The following is a 17,932-nucleotide window of genomic DNA, read 5'->3' as shown; positions in this document are numbered from 1 at the left end:
GACTGGCTCTAGTGGCTGGAATTCTGCACCAAGGGTTAATTTTGGGAAAGAGACTTCAGATCCAAAGAGCACCATGTCATGGGACCTTTAAGCATTAAAGAGACAGCTCACCCCAAAATCAAAAATACATATTTTCCTCTTACATGTAATGCTATCTATCAATCTAGAATTTTTTGGTGTGAGTTGCCCATTGTTGGAGATAGGCCGTAGAAAAGGTCGCCATGTCTGGAATATAATGAAACCAGATGCCACTCAGCTAGTGGTGTTGAAAGCACCAAAAAATACATTTGAAAAACAGCAATGTCTCTTTCCAAAAATCATGACTCGGTTACTCAAAATAATCTACAGATCTGGTTTGCACCTGCCAACCGTATCATCGTGTAGATGGAAGCATGCTCATGGACGAAAGACTTGGCTGAGCTGTAACTGTAGCCAATCAATACTGCTAGCTCATCTGAGCTATCTAATGTTACAGCTCAGCCGGGGAGGGGTAGATGCTGGATTGAATTCGCTAACTGTGACAACTTCATAGGCCTCGTGGCCCGCCTTTTTCTGCCTTATTCGGCCACTGATTGGCTTACCCTGGTATTCTTACCCTAACACTAATCAATCTCTACTCCCCTGGCCTAAATCCAACTACTTCAACTATTCTAGCAGTTCCGATTTACGATCCACCCCGAGGAGGATGGCATTTATGTTTACATCTTGCGCTGTTACGAGTATGAGCCTTTCGTCCAGGAGCACCCTTCCTTCTGTGTGGTGACACGGTTTATGGGGTGCAGTGTGGTAGACTGAAAATTGTTCCTACATGAAACTGCTCACAACCAAGCCTGTGGATTATCTCGAGTAGCTGGCTCATCATTTCTCGAAAGAGACATTGCTGTTGACGTTTTTTAAATTGCTTTGAGTGACACAAGCCGAGAGCCATCTAGTTCCTTTATATTCCAGAGAAGGCCGACACACTACGAGTGCGGCCGATACCTCCAACATTGGGCAATTTACACCAAAACAATCTAGATTTATAAATAGCACTACAGGTAAGAGAAAAATGTGTATTTATTATTATTTATTTTTGTTTTTTGGTTATTTTTGGAACTGTCCCTTTAAGTCTAACTGCAGCCCAAAAACATCTTTGTGTTGAAGAAACATGCAAGGGGTTGCATTCATGTGGTTGTATTGTTTCAGGCAAGACAATGAAATATAATCTTGGAAGTCCTGTATGAGTAAGATTCATGAGTTTCAAGTCTTTTCAGATTCCAAAGCAAAGCAGTTAGTAATGTTAAAAGACAGGATATTACAACTCTGGTTATGAACAGAGGAAATACAGCATTCAGCGGCGGTGTCCCATTAAAACAACTTAGGGTGCTGTGTTTTTCCACACAGTCCTGTTGTCTGAACGCAGACTGTGAGTCTTTGAACTGCCTTTACCTTAACTGCCTTCCCACACCATCTGTGAATACAAAAAAAGTAAACCAACAAATCATTTATTGCAGAAGCTCAACCATATGGTGCCTCGATGCACTAATCAACTCTAAGATTTTCTTTGAGCAATCTAAATATTACACATGAGAGTTTTCACCTTTAGAAGTGTCAGCCTGGATGTTAAGCTATTTCTAAATGTGTTTAATGTATGTTTGTCACATCTCTCTGCAGAAAAGATCACTTTCGCGAGTGCTCCCAGCCCACAGGAGTTCAATGAAGGGGATGATGCTGACATAGTCTGCAATGTGGTCAGTTCACCACCCCCCACCATCATTTGGAAGCATAAGGGCTCCAAGATCCAGGTTGACAAAGATGGTGAGCCAAATGCAAATGTTTCTATGCTACTTTCTCACCTCCAACCTGCCATCCCATCTCATCCCCCCGACTCCCTGTCCAGTCACCTTACAGTACCTTCCCTCCATCACCGTCAACAGCCAATTCATTCCTTCCAATCAATTTACCACGCTCTTCTTCTCATCTTCTTCTCCTGCTGCCCATCATTTTCAGCGGGGAGGTTTTAGACCTCATTGATGATGCATGGACGTGGAAATTGTATTTTCAACCATCATGAAGTGGTTGGTATTGTCACTAGAAAAGATGTTGGAGGACAGATTGGACTTTATCTTCCCCAAATGGAGGGAGAACTACTCTGTAGACAGAAATAATCTGAGACACTGTAGAAAAAAAGGGAAAAGCGGAAGGATAAGATCAAAATTAACAACGTTATTTATGTCTGCCACTGCCGTCGCAAACAATAAAATAAAAAATTCATGTGGACCAGGATATAAATTGAGGAATTTATGTGTGCATAAGGAAAGGATTTGGTCCATCTTTTACTTATCTTCTGTTTAATCATTTAGGTTTACCCCTGCTCTCATCTCCTCTCTCTCTCTTTCATTTTGTTCCATCCCCCTTCCCTCCCCTTCTCCTCATTTCTGTCTCTACTGATGAAACTCATTTTAGGCCAGTAGGCTTTCCACATTGATAAAGAACCACCCTCCACTCCATCTATTTCTGTAACTGTAACACAATATTGGTGTGCAAGCTCCTGCTAACAATGACCCTGATAAAGACTCATGTTGGTGGCAACGCATTGATCCTTTTGAATACAGGTTGCCATGTAAAATTAAGTCATTTTAATTTTGCACAAACCCTACAGTGTGCCTTGGGTTACAATGAATGTATTTTGATATATTTACCAAGTTCTGTGCATTAGCTGGTTCAAATACATGATTCTAAACAATTGTTGCTTAGCCAGTAAATAGCTGTGAAGCTACAGAGTGACACACAGAACCACGGTATCTAGCTCTGATGTGGAGAAACTATGAGGGTTTCAAACATACTGAACACAAACCACAGTAGAAGCACTGTAGTGCTGCAAGAGTGGATTGAGAAGTTTCTATTGACATTAAGGTATATTTTTAATTATTTGCTTTTGTGATTCTAGTTCAACATTGGAAACCATTGCAACAGTTACTGTGTTAATATAAGCTGATTATAGTTGCTGTTCCTCAGGAAAGATGTGCATGCACAGATTTTGTAAATGACTTCATCTGGCAAATTCAGGCAGCGGGGGGCATTGACAATATCGATCCAGAGCAGCTCTCTACCTCAGAAAGTTCAACTAAAACTCCAATTTGCTGTGTCAGGGTGGAGTTGGGGATGATTTTGTTTTACACTTGGACTGGGCCCTTTTTAACCTTACAGTGACCCCTCCCTTGGTCACGGCTGGAGAGCCTGCAGTCACCACAGTGTTGTGCTCAGCCCGCCTGTATTCTTGGAGTCTGGTCAAGGAATGTGTTTTTTACTGGAAAAACCACTAATTGTAACCGATGCTGGAAACTGAAAACTGCTTATGTAATTTTCCTCACACCAGTTGACCTAACCATATGCTGCATGTTGCATTGTTAAACCTTTTTTAGAACGTTGTCATTGTAATATGTGTCAATGTTACACATATTAAGAGCTGGTTGATAAAATGTAAAGCTTGCTTTTCTGTTTAAATACCACACTAAGCCCTCAAAAAAAGGTTTGCCTTGTAACATTTAACGTTACTTTTACACTTCCGCTGACTTTCGCGGAGGATTTGGTGCTTACATGCTCAAGCAGACAGGAAGCAAAAAAGAAAACAACGTGGCAATCACTGGTGGAAAATATGTTCAGATTTCTTTTTTCTTTTTTTTTTTTACATAAGTTGAGGTCATAACACCATTATGTTGAAGTAAAGTAAAAATCTGACATTCAAAATCTTTCTACCACAAAGTATTAGCAGCTTAATATACTAGTATAAGTAAGTACTCATAATGCAGAATGTGCTCTTATTATTACTCATGCTTACCATACAGTATTATATAAGCAATTGAAATGCAAAAATGTAAATGTTGTGGCTGTTGAAGGTGGAGCTAATTTTAACTACTTTATGTATCAGTCAGTTTAATCTATAACAATGTATGATTTTATAAGTGGATTTTATATTTGACATGCAAAACCCAAAGTAAACTATAGCTGTCAAATATACAGTATGTAGTGGGGTGAAGAACACAGTATTTGCCTCAGAAATGGAGAGTAGAAGTGAAAAGTAACATCAAATTTAAATACATAGGTAAAATACAATTGCCTTATGTACTATTCTATTTAGGTACAGTAAATGTACAAAGTACTTAGTTACTTTGATGAAAGTTCCAGATTGCTGACAATAGCTAAGGTGGAGTTGTTTGTGCAACAAATTGCACAAATCTCAAAAGTGATGAAAAGAAAATGTTAACTATCCCACTCAACATCCCTTCTAGCACTTACTTCATTACATGCTTGAAGTGATTTTATAGCACAAAGGATTTCTTTAGTTTACATGGATGGCTTCTCTATAAAATAGTTGGAATCCCGTACCCTCTCACGGGCATGGAAATTGAACTGGTGGCATTGGACTAATACAGAGCTCCCATCCCCAAAGAAAGAACTGGCCTCTGAAAGCAACGCTTAACAAGCACACCCTGAATAGCCACAATTTTTGATCCAGTGAGTTAAGGTACACACTGGCCAGACACAAATTTTGGATAAGTGCTTTAGATGTCTAAAATGGAACATATAAAAAACAAACCGCAAAAATGACTCAGCACTTAATGCTCTTAAATCAGATCCCAGAGCCCTGGTTTTTAATGATGTGCTAGATGCTTTCCACCCAGAAACCTGTGAGAAACACCTGGTTTCAGTTAAGATATCTCACTCTATATTGTGTGTTTATGGCTGGTTTAATTAGAGGTGCAACAGTTTGTCAGCTCTGTGATCGGTGTAAAACACAGCTGAAATACGCCTGGTTTAGCCAGGGTGGCATGCATGGCTCTCTGTGTTCTTCCAACCCCTTGCTTGATCTGACTCCAACTTTCTGTCTGTGCGTTTAAGTGAGTCAGTTTTAAAATGGCCCTCTTTAAACTTGACTTGAATTTATGTACACAGTTTGATTTTCAAAATTGAAGGAAATAGTCATATTTTATTTCACACTTCAGTTGGGCACTTGTTTTTTTTTCTCTCATCTCAGATTTCTTAGAAAGTATTAAACTATTGCATACACACATGGCGCTCAATTTAGTTTTTTTGTGATCCAGTGCCAAGAAGTTTTTTTTTTAGTATCAAGAACTGACTTTGATGAGGGAAAATACATCATGTCCATGGAGATCAAGTATTGAACATCTTTCAAAATGCTACAAATTAATACTAAAGCAGAAAAAATGTATTTAGAAAGTAGATCATATATTTATTCTTAATCCATACAGGTTGTGTTTTCAAATGTAAGTTTACTGTTTAGTTGTGTACGTATCATCTTAATAATCTTGAATAAATTACTGTTCTGTTTGCCTTTGCTGTCTTAGTGCGATATAAGATCATGGATAATGGCCACCTGCAGATCCGCGGCATCAAGAAGATAGATGAGGGCATGTACAACTGTGAGGCTCGTGTCATGGCCAGGGGAGAAATTGACTTCAAGATGATCAAGGTTGTTGTTAATGGTAAGCACTGAATCTCTTTCCCCCCTCTGCTCCCTGGCTTTCCTGTTGCTCAAAAAGGAGTTGTTGACATAGTGATGATGACCCTGAAAACCCTGGAAATGATGGTGCCAGTTGGTCAGTTCATCGGTCTGCCTGTGCAACTCTTTAGTACAGAGCAAGAAATTCTAAACAACCACAGGCAAGATGGTTGTGGAATTAGGTATGGGTATTCATGCTCCCTAGACGAAGATTCCTACCCCCCTTTAGCAACAACGGAAGCTAACAAAAACAATATAATATTACGGTGCAATCCACCATCATAATGCAGTGTGCCAAGGTACAAACATGCCTGGCTCTTAAAGGGACTGGGAGATAACACTGATGTGTTTATTGCATGTTATGACCAAAACACACGTATGAATTAATACACTAAGCACCTTTTGAACCATGCGCCTGGCGCATCTTTTTTTCCATCGTTAAACTAGCAAAAGTGGATTCATACACACACCTGCGCCATGCGCTTCCCGCCATGCAATTAGATCGTTAAAATAGGGCCTTGTGTGTGTAAAGTTTTTCAATAACTGGCAACAACTCCTACTGTCCTATTGTGTATCAATCATGATAGGATGTACCAAAACGGAATGTCACAAATTATTTGCTTGAATCTATATATCTAGATGGCGCCTCTTTAGTATACCGCCTCAGAATTTCTATACTCTTGGTGCATGTACTTATTACTTTTACATTTTTATCTTCTCTTTTTCAGTGCTTCCCACCATCCGTGCCAGGCTGTCGGAGGTCAACGCCACAGCGGACATCGGCCGCTCTGCTTTGTTGGCCTGTGATGCAGACGGGTTCCCTGAACCCACCGTCACCTGGGCACAGTACGTCTCCACTGCTGTCATTGGCTTGTTTTGACGAGTAGGATCAGGGCTAGAAGGAGCTGTCACTGAAATCCATCCATCCCAATCCCTTTTGTTGTTTTTTTGCACCTCTTTTTCTCGACCTCAAAGGGAGACCTCAAGTAAAGCAAAAATGAGACTTTGAGAAGAATTAATTACAAAAAGATAGTGTCGCCTCACCAAAAAACATCAAGGCAGTACAATAAGTTTCTTTCTTTTTTTCTCAGAGGTAATCTGACATACAGGTGAACACAGCCTGATAAGATAAAGTTCTATGAAGATGATGTACTGTAGAGCAAGATAAGACCATCAATGTACAAATCCTGGTTATTGTAAACACTCTCTAAGTTCATTTGCATAGGTCCATATGGGTTTCATTATTGTTAGGGATTGTGTGAAAAGCTATAACTCTTAAATAATTGTTCATCAAGGAGTAGCAGATTTTGTTGCATGAACAACGTTGCCAGAATCAGAAGAAAAATAATATTTAGAAATGTTTTTTTTGAAAGTAACAAGGATCCAATTATAAAATATCCTGCGGCTCTGAAGAGGTTCTGATCAAGGGGAAGCAAGGGTTGCTTGTATAGTGTGTCCTCTCATAAAGGATGGTCTTCCTAAAGCTTCATTCCTTAGCATTTAGAACGGATACTTCTAGGTCACTTCAGTTGGTTACAAACCTTCCTGATCAAATACCTTAGTTTTATCTTTTGCACAGGAAGGGTATTAGCTTTATCAATGACACTTCCATAAGAGTGAGACTTGTGTCCTTCAGTGTCAGGATGAACTCTATAGCCCGTTTCACATCTGGATCAGACGGATGTACTAATGAGGTGGAGAGTTTTCCGGGGCTATTTAAGGGTATCTCTGCCCTCTGTCTTCAGTCGCCGGATGCATGTTTTTTCACAGATGTCTGTTTCTTTCTGCTTTCTTTGTGTTGTAATCTTAAACTCAGGTGGATTCACGAGGACTGTGGTTAACTGCTCCTCAGATCTCTGCATGGTAAAGTGAGACAGCTAGCTAGCTAGAGTTTTCTCTCGCACCAAAACAAGTTCCTTCCCAAGGCTATTTTGCAGCAGCTCCGTGGGAAGCGTAGTGATGATTGTGTTTGGTTAAAGAAATGCCAATGAACCAGAGTACATTTTTTGCTATGTGGACTAGCCAGAATCTCCTCCCCAGCTCTGTGGAGGTTAGTCTGGCAAAGCGAGACTACCGTTCTATAGCTGAATTCTATAGCTGAATGCCTGTATTGTGATTGCAAATTTTACGGAGTTTGCTGTGCAGCTCCACAAATGAATGCACGCACGCACGCACGCACGCTCACATACCACACACACATATGCGCACCTGCTATCCAGATAAGTAATAATTTGAAGAAGAAAAAAAAAAGAATTTGCTAAATGCTATTACATTTTGTTGAGTGCTGAAAGACTTCTAAAACTTCTGTCCACAGTAGCAGTGCTAAAAATATGCAGATTTGGCGTCTAGGTAGCTCACCTGGTTGAGCGTGCACCCCATGTACAGAGGCTCAGTCCTCGATGCAGTGGCCGCGGGTTCAGTTCCGCCCTGCGACTCTTTGCTGTTTGTCATTCCCCTTCAATCTCCCCTTTCATATTCATGCTGTCATGTCAAAATAAAGGCTTAAAAATGCCACACACAATAATCTTTAAACAAAAAGAATATACAGATTAAGATTTTTTACTTGGTTCCTTGTACTAAATACATGCTGTTTTTTAAATCCTACTCACTAACATATATGCTAATCACGGTGTGCTCTAAAGAAGTCCTCTGAAAGGGGACTTAAACACCAACTGGCATGTCTCTGGTAGCTTTGGTGCCCCATTCTAAATCGAGCCTTCTGATCAAGTCTTAGATGAAATATTATCTCAGACGTAACGTTCTTGCTTGGTGGTGATTCTACCTCCTCATCTCCTTTCAGGCCAAACTGTTGATGCCCTCATTGAAAGAATTGCATAGGCACAACATACATTAGAGTGATCGATTATGATGTTGTAAAGTATTTTTAAATATGCTGTTCATATGAATTTGCATAGCCTTACCTACAAATAGATAATGTGATTTACATTTAAATGTGCACTGCATAGTACAAAAAGGTGTTGATGAGTATCAGCATATCATTTTGATTTAGAGTGGTTATATAGCAGGCACTTACACACCAGCTGTTTGTAAAATATATATAAACAGGCTATCCACAACAGGCTATCTACAAAAGAACTTAATGATTATAAAAAAATATATAGAGCACCTAGAAGTGGGGATTAAAAATGGACAGTATATTTATGTTTATTAGGTTTCAATGCAAGAGCAACTGGATCTGAAACTCGTGCAGCAGCGTCCCTGTTCACAGCGATGACTGCATTCTGATTGGATGCTGGTGTTTCTTCAGCTCTGATTTACATACTAGTGAGGACTATAAGACATTCCATAAATGTGAGTGGAACAACTAGAGTTGTGGTATGATAATGGTCTCTGAATATTATATCAGCCAATCTGAGACCTTAAGAATCACTTATGAAATCTATTATGGTTTAACTTAATATTTAATTACTGAAACTCACACATTCAAATGGGATCTGTAATGAGCTTTTGTTGGCTGAGAAACTCTTCATTTTTTAATGGCTGTCTAATTCATCTTCACAACCTGTAAATACAACCTAAAACTGAGATGAGCAGGAGAGCGTATGAAATGTTGATCATCTGACAAATAGCAAACACCAGTTTTCTTTCCACATCATCTTTGGTGTAACCAGATTTTGTTTTAGGCAATTAGTAATGACAAGCCTAGTATTGGATTGACCATTAGCTGGTGTAACATATCTCAAGCAACTTTATCCAGTATGTATTAAAGAGGCTCGATCAGCTCTCAATACTACGGTGGCCGTGAAATGCAAACCACTGCAGCAAATCCCAACAAGCTTGGGACCGGGAAGTCGCCGGTTCAATCCCAGACAGACAGAGAAAAATCTGGGTGGGGAAAGTGAAAAAGCAGCACTTGTCCCTTCCTCATTACCACCACTAAGGTACCCTTGAGCAAGGCCCTCAACCGCTCTAGTGGAGCTGCTCACTGGCCAGCAGATCAGACTGTGGTTGTACTGGGCAGCTTCCAGGTATGAATGTGGAACTGTGTGAATGTGACAGGTTGTTGCAAATGAGAAGTTGTTCTCAATAAACTTGGATAAATAGAGGTTAAAAAAACGCGACAGCATTTTGCCACATCACCACAGCATTAGTAAGACTGAAACGGAAAAGGGTAGGTACATGTTGGCCACTGATCCTCAACTTGATTGGTTGCACTGTCTGTCATTTACAAATGGGTCTGTGTGCATTGTGTTTGTTTGTTAGTTAACTTTCATTTGAACAAAAAAAAATGATCAAACAGCAATTCAATTTTGTTTCAATTCAAAAAATGTTTTTGAAATCAGAAACCAAAAACAGACATATGGCTCTGCATTTTTATTTATTCATTTTTAGAATTGAAAAAAAAAATGATATTTCTGTTTGATTGTTTCTTGGCTCAAATGTAAAAAAAAAACTCACAAAACAGACACAGACCCATTTGTAAATTGCAGACAATGAAACCAATCAGGTCAAGGATCAGCGACCAATATGTACCTAGCCATTCCGTCTTAGTTTTACTAATGCTGTTGCGTTGTGGTATTTGCTGCCATTGTAAAACACTTCAGGGCCACTGTACAACACTGACAGGTGCACATGACCAACGTTCATTTCTCTTCATACAGCTATTTGCTGGATGTGCTTTCATATTCATGGTGCATCATTTACCGGTGTCACGCAGCAGCCGCACCACAGAGGAATGCAGAGGAATCTTTGAATAAAGCTTTTTTTTGCATGTGAGTAAAAGAGACTATTGAACACCCTGATGCTGCTCACAGATGTCTTCCATGCAGCAAAGCGGAAGGGTGACATGAGTGTTAAAGGAGACGCAGTTCCTGGCCAGAACAGAGTTGAAACAGACATTGAGGGTGTAGTGAAGACGGATGGGCGGGGCAGTGAAAACAGAGTTGTGCAGCTCTGTTTTTTTATTTGTAATTCACTGTTTGCCTCCTAATTGCGTCAGGATGGCTGCTAGGCCAGGGCAGGCATACAAACAGGATTCTTACCTAAGATTCTAACTGAAGAAAGTCATAAATCATCATCATATTGGTGCAAGACCTTCTTAAAAACAGAGGTATAAAGGCTAAAGGAGAGCTGAGGCATACAAAAGCTGAGGATTTGTTGCGAGATGTTCTCAGAGGCATACAGCACAGGAGCTTCTTCTTTTTTTTACTCTGCCAGCCTTTGTAGTATACCAGCTTTCTTCTTGAGATAAAACCCCAAACAGATCATTGTCAGCGAGTTAACAAAGTTATTTGTAGGGCCCTCAAGTTGTGTAAGCAAACACTTGTGATGTGAACCCTGCCATGTCTTTTTTTTTTTCTTTTTTTTTTCTCTGCTACAGTAACAACATTGTCCTTGAAACGGGTGATAAGTACAGCCTGAACGAGGATGGTTCAGAATTGGTAATAAAAGATGTCAAGAAAGTGGATGAAGGAGATTACACTTGCATCGCCAAGAACAAGGCAGGAGAGAAAGCCGAGGAAGTCAGCCTGAACGTGTTCGGTAAGAGAATAACTCCATTCGCCCACGATAGCGTAGAGAATACTGTGGCTCCTTTTTCTTTCTCTGGCCTTTTTCTTTTGTATTTATTGACATGTGCTGTGCATTTCTCTGCAGCGTTTCCAGAGGCTGGGTGCAGAGTTATACAGCGTGAAGCATTCAGTTTAAAGAAAAGCATGCCCTATTGAAAACTAATTAAGCCACCCCTTAGGACATTGAAAGACATCAAACTAGAGTTTCCCTTCATGAGGAAATGTGTTTTGGCCTTATGTAAGCATGTGCTTGCTGCTTTATCATAGGTCATTGGAGTATGAAACCACAACTCGAATAAAGGCTGTCTGTATACTTGGCAGTAATGCTAACAATATAATCTAAAACCCAAAATGTTTATTTCCCACATATAATTCAGCTATTTAAAAATATGTTCAACAATGATTATGTACTATATGTGCAAGATGTCACCCATGGTGATGAAAACCACAGCGAATTATTAGCCTATCCCTGCTCAGCTTATTGTTTTGATTTTGCATAAACTCCACTACCATCAACCCTGTTACACCCTGGTTGTACACCACCTGCCCAGCACCAAGCAACAGACATTGTTGTTTAGCAACCAGCTTTTAAAGTAGGTCAAACATAGCAGCTAAAGATCTATTTATTTTAACAGCTATTTGTTTCCACAAGAGTTGCTAGAAACCAGAAATGTGCTCAAAAGAGAACAAATACAAACTACATTTGTCAATTGGCCAGATCAATTGTTTGTTGACACATTTGCTATTTTGGTCTTGTGTTCTAGTGCAACCCAAGATTACTTACCTGAATAACCAGACTGCGTCAGAGTTTGACGAACAAGTCACCCTGACCTGTGAGGCCTTGGGCGACCCCACACCCACCATCTCCTGGAGTTTTGAAAACAGAGTATTCACTGAAGGAGAGCAGGTACTCATTTTTATTTTACTTTTTTGTTTTTTTTTTGCAAAGTTGGACAGTGCAGATATTCAAACTTACACAGGATTCCTTCCAGATCCACATTGAAAACCTCTCTCTGCATTGTTACATTTTGCATTAGATGACTTTTGCACATTGGATATGTATACTGTATAGCAGTATTCGCACACTTCTAAAAGGAAAAGAAAAAAAAAAAATATATATATATATATATATATATATATAGAAGATCAAGAAATTTGTTTTTGGTGTCTCACAGAACTCTGTTTAATATTTCTAAACCTTTTCTGTCCATGATATTGTTTTTGGTGCAGACTCTGCCGACCCTTTCAACCAGTCATATGTATGTGGAATTCCTTGAGGAATTGCGGTTATTTGACCAACCTCAATTTAGTCCCCAGTCCACTGACTTTTTTAGTCTTGAAAAAACTTTAGTATGCTTTTATTAAGTATGTTTTTATTGAGCACTCTTAGATCATTCATAGCCAGTTGGCCAATCAGCTGAAACTGCTTCCTGTGCTTCATGCATGCTAAAAGTCTTTTAAATTCTGCACTACCACCCGAATGTCCACTATGTACATTAAAGTTTGGATTCTACCACCTCTCTAAACTTTTGGTAGGACTTCTCCAATACTGCTGGAATTGCATCAATGATTCTGTATATTCACATCATGAATGTCAGAGGTAGAGTGTGGAGATTGCCATAAAACCAATTTCCAGGCAGTGCCATGGCATGACATTCCCCAGCTGTGATTAATATCATATATAACACGCTACCTCGCTCCCTATTATTCACTAGAATTTAAAAAGGCACATTTTGGGAAATTCATATAAAAGTGCTCAATTAAAGGGTGAGTTTGAGGAAATGATTTCAGTGAATTAGCTTAATTATTGCTGTATTGAAAGCCAGAAACCCTAAGTATGCCTCTATCTCAAAATCAGATTGTTTTGAGCTCAGTTATGCTACTCTGGCAAACTGCTGTGATAATCCACTTTGCAAATGAGTGGGCACTTTTAAGAGTAAAGAAGCCAGATAAGGGTTATGGGTTTTTGTCATGCTTTGGTGTATTTTCTTTTCCTGTCCTTCAGGAGCACTGAGGATAACGCTGGATTTAAGCTTTGGCTATAGAACATGGTAAAAGGCTTCTTAAGACGTATGAGCTATGATTACCATCCTTACAGTGGTCACAGCCGTTGGCAGTCGCCAGACGTGAGGAAGCATTGCATCCCAGGTCTATTGTTATGCTCTTATCAGCTCATTAAAATGGTATAATTTAAAAAAAATCCATCTTAACGGTCTTTTCTGACAACATGCATCATGTGAGCAGAAGACGGATTAGTCACTTCAGAGGGGTAATTTTCTGCTGTGAATGCAGTAAACAGTATTACGATAATTACCTTTCTGCCTCTAGCAGGTTTGTGGATTCAGGAAGAACACATCATACGTTGGTTGGTGCTTCAGCTTGCTTTGGATACTGCAAAAATAATAATACATCTTAATATTCTGGTTGAAATGGAAGTTTGGCTCTACGTACTTCCCTTGCAAAGCTTACCATCCTTTATGTTATGGACTGGTCGCCTACTTGGCATTGGAACATTTGCTACTGGGGTGGAAGGAAAACTGTATGATTTGACCAACAAAATGATAATTTAACTTTAGAAGTAATTTTGCAGCAATACACTTGAATACAGTGTGGGTCAGTCATCAGTCATCAAGATATTGACTAAAGTAGGCCATTGTACGTAAGGTAACCAGTACGTCTTCTCTCAAATCTCCGTGAGGCCCCTACCACATGGGTTGCTGAGAAGTCTGTATGTGTTCTTAACGAAATTAGTTTTGGTTTTATGCTTGACCACATTGTGTCTCTTTTGTGTTCTCTTGTGTGTTGTCTTGCAACAAAATTGTCAATATAAAAGTTAGCAATAACTCCCTGCCTTACATGATCAAAATCAGCTGTTGTGTGACTGTTACAAATGATATATGCATTAAACAATAGGTGTACTATTCTTGGAGACGGACACAGGAAATGCAGTAAAACCACCTGTGCTGTTGTGTCCCAAAGGACACAACAGCACAGTATTTACTGGCCTACTTTACATTGCAGCCCCATCCAGTGTGATTAATTATGTAACATCAAATACATTGCTGTGAAATGAAAAGTGTTACCTTTGTAGAACAACATCAAACTGAAAAGAACACAGTTAAGGTCCAGGTTCTGTGGTAACTTTGCTAGTTGTACTGTTAGAATCAATATGGCTGAATCTGCCTGTGTTAACAGGTTTTATATTTACAGCCGCAGGACAATGCACATTCTGCTGCTGACTCAAAACAAACCGGGCTCGTGGTGATAAAGGAACATTAGTTGTTGGATAACAATGGAGGTCAGTAGCAAAGATAAATAAGCTACAGTATGTCATGCTCTGGCTGCACAGGAAATACTTGTTAAGGTTCAAACGGAATGCAAATCAAATATTCGACATATAGTAAAGGTAATGGAAGGACTAGAGTGGGCAGATGCATCCGCTCAAGTCGAAAATGTTTCATCTTGAGTGAAAGGATCTTATTCCAAGGCTTGACGGCTGACACTTCACACAGCCACAGTTGCAGCTAACATAGTTACTCTTGATACATTAGGCTTATTTTTAGCCTCTATACACCTGTAGTAGGATTAATTTGTTTTATCTGACTAATGTAAAAGAAAAGTAGATAATCGCTAAAGCCTTCTCCTATAAACAAGGCCAATCTGTGGATCATCAATCCAAAACGATGACATATTTGGACCAGCAGTGTTAATCCATTTCCAATGTAAAGTCATAATCAGTAATTACCAAAATTGGACCTGACAGATATGTCCTGACAGATAGGCAGTCAATATTAAAGAATGTTGGAACACTGTAGAAATTCTTAATCCCTACGATTGTTTTAACTTAGTGTTTTTTTCAAGTAAGCTGCCATGTTTAACAGTCCCCCTGCTGTCCACCCATGTGTCTGGGAGCTCATAAGATGTTTCCCATAGTAATGGTTTTGTGTCACAATCTGTGTTGCTTCCTTGTCGTTTTCTTTCTCCTCGGCGTTACTGTAGAGATTAAACATAATGGAAGTAATTCAGTTTTACTTTAACTCCTTCCACCATCTGCTACTACCGGAGCCTCTGGCAAGTTTAGCTCCTTTAGCTTTTAGACTCATTTAAGGGCCAACAGTGCCCTTTTTGTGTTCCACGCCAATAACTAATTATGCACATTCTCACCTGATTCTGGAGAATAGAATAGTAGCAGTGGTATTAAGTCATGTATCAACTAGGACAGTGAAATTCCAAAAACACCAGTCATTTTACTCTATACTCTGGCCTCTGTTTACCATTTTATTTACTGGCTTGACCCAGTCAGTAAGCCAGATGTTTCATCAAACACACCTTCATTAAAGGCTCGAAAAAGATTCCGTAAATTCAATCCAGAAGCCTCCCAGTATCATGAATGGCTTTCCATTTTCTGTCTTCATTGCAGTCACGCCAAGACTTTTAAAAGTTTCCTCAAGGGAGTGATGGATCTCAATTTGGCTAGTTACACCATAACAAGCCTTGATAGTGAATACTTGGATTACTTGTCTCGAATTAACAATACCATATGAAAGCATATGAAAGAGAAAAAGCATTTCAACTTCAAGTTGCCATAGTCATTAAAGCACATTAGTCACTGTAATGGTATAGTATTATATTGGATAGAGGGAATCAGTGATTTTCAAATTGAGAAGGCATTGCTTTTACATGGCTGTGCAATGCATCATATACCAGCCTTGTGGAGCTGGGTTGAAATGTATGCAAAAAGTGTTTCTGCTGGTGGCATGTCTCCACCTTGGTTTCATGCCAGGAAAACAGAGAACATAAAGGCATTTCCATGGTAAACGTTTCACAGAATTACAAAGAATCACATTTGAGTGTCAGAAGTATGCCGTATCTTGGCTACATTAAATTCAATCTCAGATTAAGCATACTGGTATTCTTTGGATGGATGTCCTTCTAACTCCAAACTTTCCATTTGTAGACTTACCATTGGGAAAGTTCTACAAATATTATCATCAGATCATCAGAAGAAAATATGTGAATTTGAGATTCCCTAGTTTTTCCTATTACCTGTGCCATTTATCACTGCCAATGAGTGGAAGCATTCACACAGCACAGTGCATTCATGGCTGTTTTGCGAGTTACTGAATCTTATCTTCCACCTGTAAAACAGGACTGGCCCGTCGCCACTTATAATCATAGCAGAGTGGCTTCTTCCATTCACCACCTGTCATCATGCCTCCCTTTACTATATCACTGTGAGATCAGTTTTGATGTAATGCTGCTGTAATCAGAAAATCCTGCTGATCATTCGGTTATTGCTGTCACTAATTTGCGTTGGAACGTCATTCATCATTGGTCCGTTTTCTGTTCGCCACTCTCTGCCTTCCATTTTCTTTCTAGTTATACATTATAGCAGCCAGAGCACAGACATATTCAGAATGATGTTTAATGACAGAGGAGTCATTTTACTGGCTGCTACCGCCTCTTTTCAACTTCACTGTATTATAGAAAGCATTTCGGGTCACTGTATCATCTCTTAAGGAGGGAGTTTCTTTGCACATAGACACCATATGTTTTTTTTTTTCCTCCATGAGATTATCTGTACGTGCTTGTGATTAATGGAAGATAAGTGGTGCACGCCAGTTTTCCGTACATAAATGAACAAGTTAATCAAAACACAGAATGACTTGATGGGAAAACCACTGATTAGAAAAACAAAGTCCCCAGATCCCGGTAATTGCTCACTCATGATTAGTTTCAGCGACCTGTTTTACTTACTGTGTTTCCAAATTCTCTCTTATTACAGTGCATTAATTAATAACTGAAAAGCCCGAGAAGCCCCCATGCTGCTTTAGTAAATTCCAGTTTGGCATTTTGGCCAGTTTAGTAAACTCCCTGGCTACATGGAACTGCCAAGCCAGTTATCCTGACATCACCATAACATTCCTTTTCACTTTAAGAAAACCTTAAACTTAATGATGTCAGGTTTTAATATTCCGTTTGCTCTGTTTTTAATATTTTAGGAGTAGTGTAATTTATTTATGATGGTATTAATCATAATTCAAAATAAATGGTAGAAAAACCCTTATCCACTGTGAAAGTAATTTCTGGAATCTTTATCAATGTTTTTGCTAATTGTGTATACATTCTTGTTTGTGAGAACAATGCCATTATTTATTCATGTTAAAGGCCCTTGGCCATAAATAATGTATATATAACTGCTCCACTTTCCAAAGCATGTAGATGTTAGAATGTGTTACCCTTCATTTCAGGAACACATTGGTTTCTATTTGTTTCACTTAGGTATGGAAGTTAATGCACATTCTCGAAATTGGAGTTGGTTAATCTATCACAGCGAGCATTATGTCTGCATTAGTTTTCATCAAAGTTACATTAACGATTCATGGTCGACTTATTTTAGCATAAACAATCCAATACAAAAGCAGACTCTAGTTCACCTTGATGGGTTACCTAACTCGCATGGCAATTTCAAAGTCACTGTGAGTTGATTTCCCTACCATTTGAAAATGGATGTAAATCAACAACTACCTGGAGTGTAAAGAAATGACCTGGTGTGGACGCATGGGTAGCTCACCTGGTAGAGCGGGTGCTCATACGCAGACTCAGTCCTTGATGCAGCGGCTCAGGGTTTGAGTCAAAAAAATCTCTTAAAAGAAAAGACCTGGTCTGTCCATGGAAAATGATTGGCAGCAATGTATTTGTAACCAATGAGCTAACACATTCCAAATCACAGGTATGGTCCTTTAAACATGATATCATTGCACATGTCTTGCAGGTAAATATAGTCTGCATTCACTTTTTGCTCCACTGTGTCGCTGTTTGTCTTTCCTTCCTCTGTGTTTGTCCTCTCTAGGCTTCATGGACGCGACCAGACAAATATGAGGTATGGCTACTAAAT

The 17,932-nt window shown here is 39.3% G+C and overlaps 1 protein-coding gene across 27 annotated transcripts in view; it reads left to right on the top strand.

Moving 5' to 3' along the window:
- ncam1a (neural cell adhesion molecule 1a) overlaps window positions 1-17,932 on the top strand; it is a 265,840-nt gene that overhangs the window by 182,911 nt on the left and 64,997 nt on the right. For 18 of the 27 annotated variants that reach the window (XM_032533164.1, XM_032533157.1, XM_032533156.1 and 15 more), the window contains exons 4-9: window positions 1,654-1,797; window positions 5,349-5,486; window positions 6,232-6,349; window positions 10,845-11,005; window positions 11,799-11,941; window positions 17,888-17,917. In XM_032533164.1, coding sequence (XP_032389055.1) covers window positions 1,654-1,797; window positions 5,349-5,486; window positions 6,232-6,349; window positions 10,845-11,005; window positions 11,799-11,941; window positions 17,888-17,917 — 734 coding nt within the window. The remainder of the gene's footprint in view (window positions 1-1,653; window positions 1,798-5,348; window positions 5,487-6,231; window positions 6,350-10,844; window positions 11,006-11,798; window positions 11,942-17,887; window positions 17,918-17,932) is intronic. The other 9 variants (XM_032533160.1, XM_032533168.1, XM_032533170.1 and 6 more) reach the window with 1 other exon arrangement.

Source organism: Etheostoma spectabile, chromosome 13 (assembly GCF_008692095.1).
Source record: "Etheostoma spectabile isolate EspeVRDwgs_2016 chromosome 13, UIUC_Espe_1.0, whole genome shotgun sequence".
Classification (NCBI taxonomy): domain Eukaryota; kingdom Metazoa; phylum Chordata; class Actinopteri; order Perciformes; family Percidae; genus Etheostoma; species Etheostoma spectabile.
This window is presented reverse-complemented; position numbering and strand designations above follow the sequence as displayed.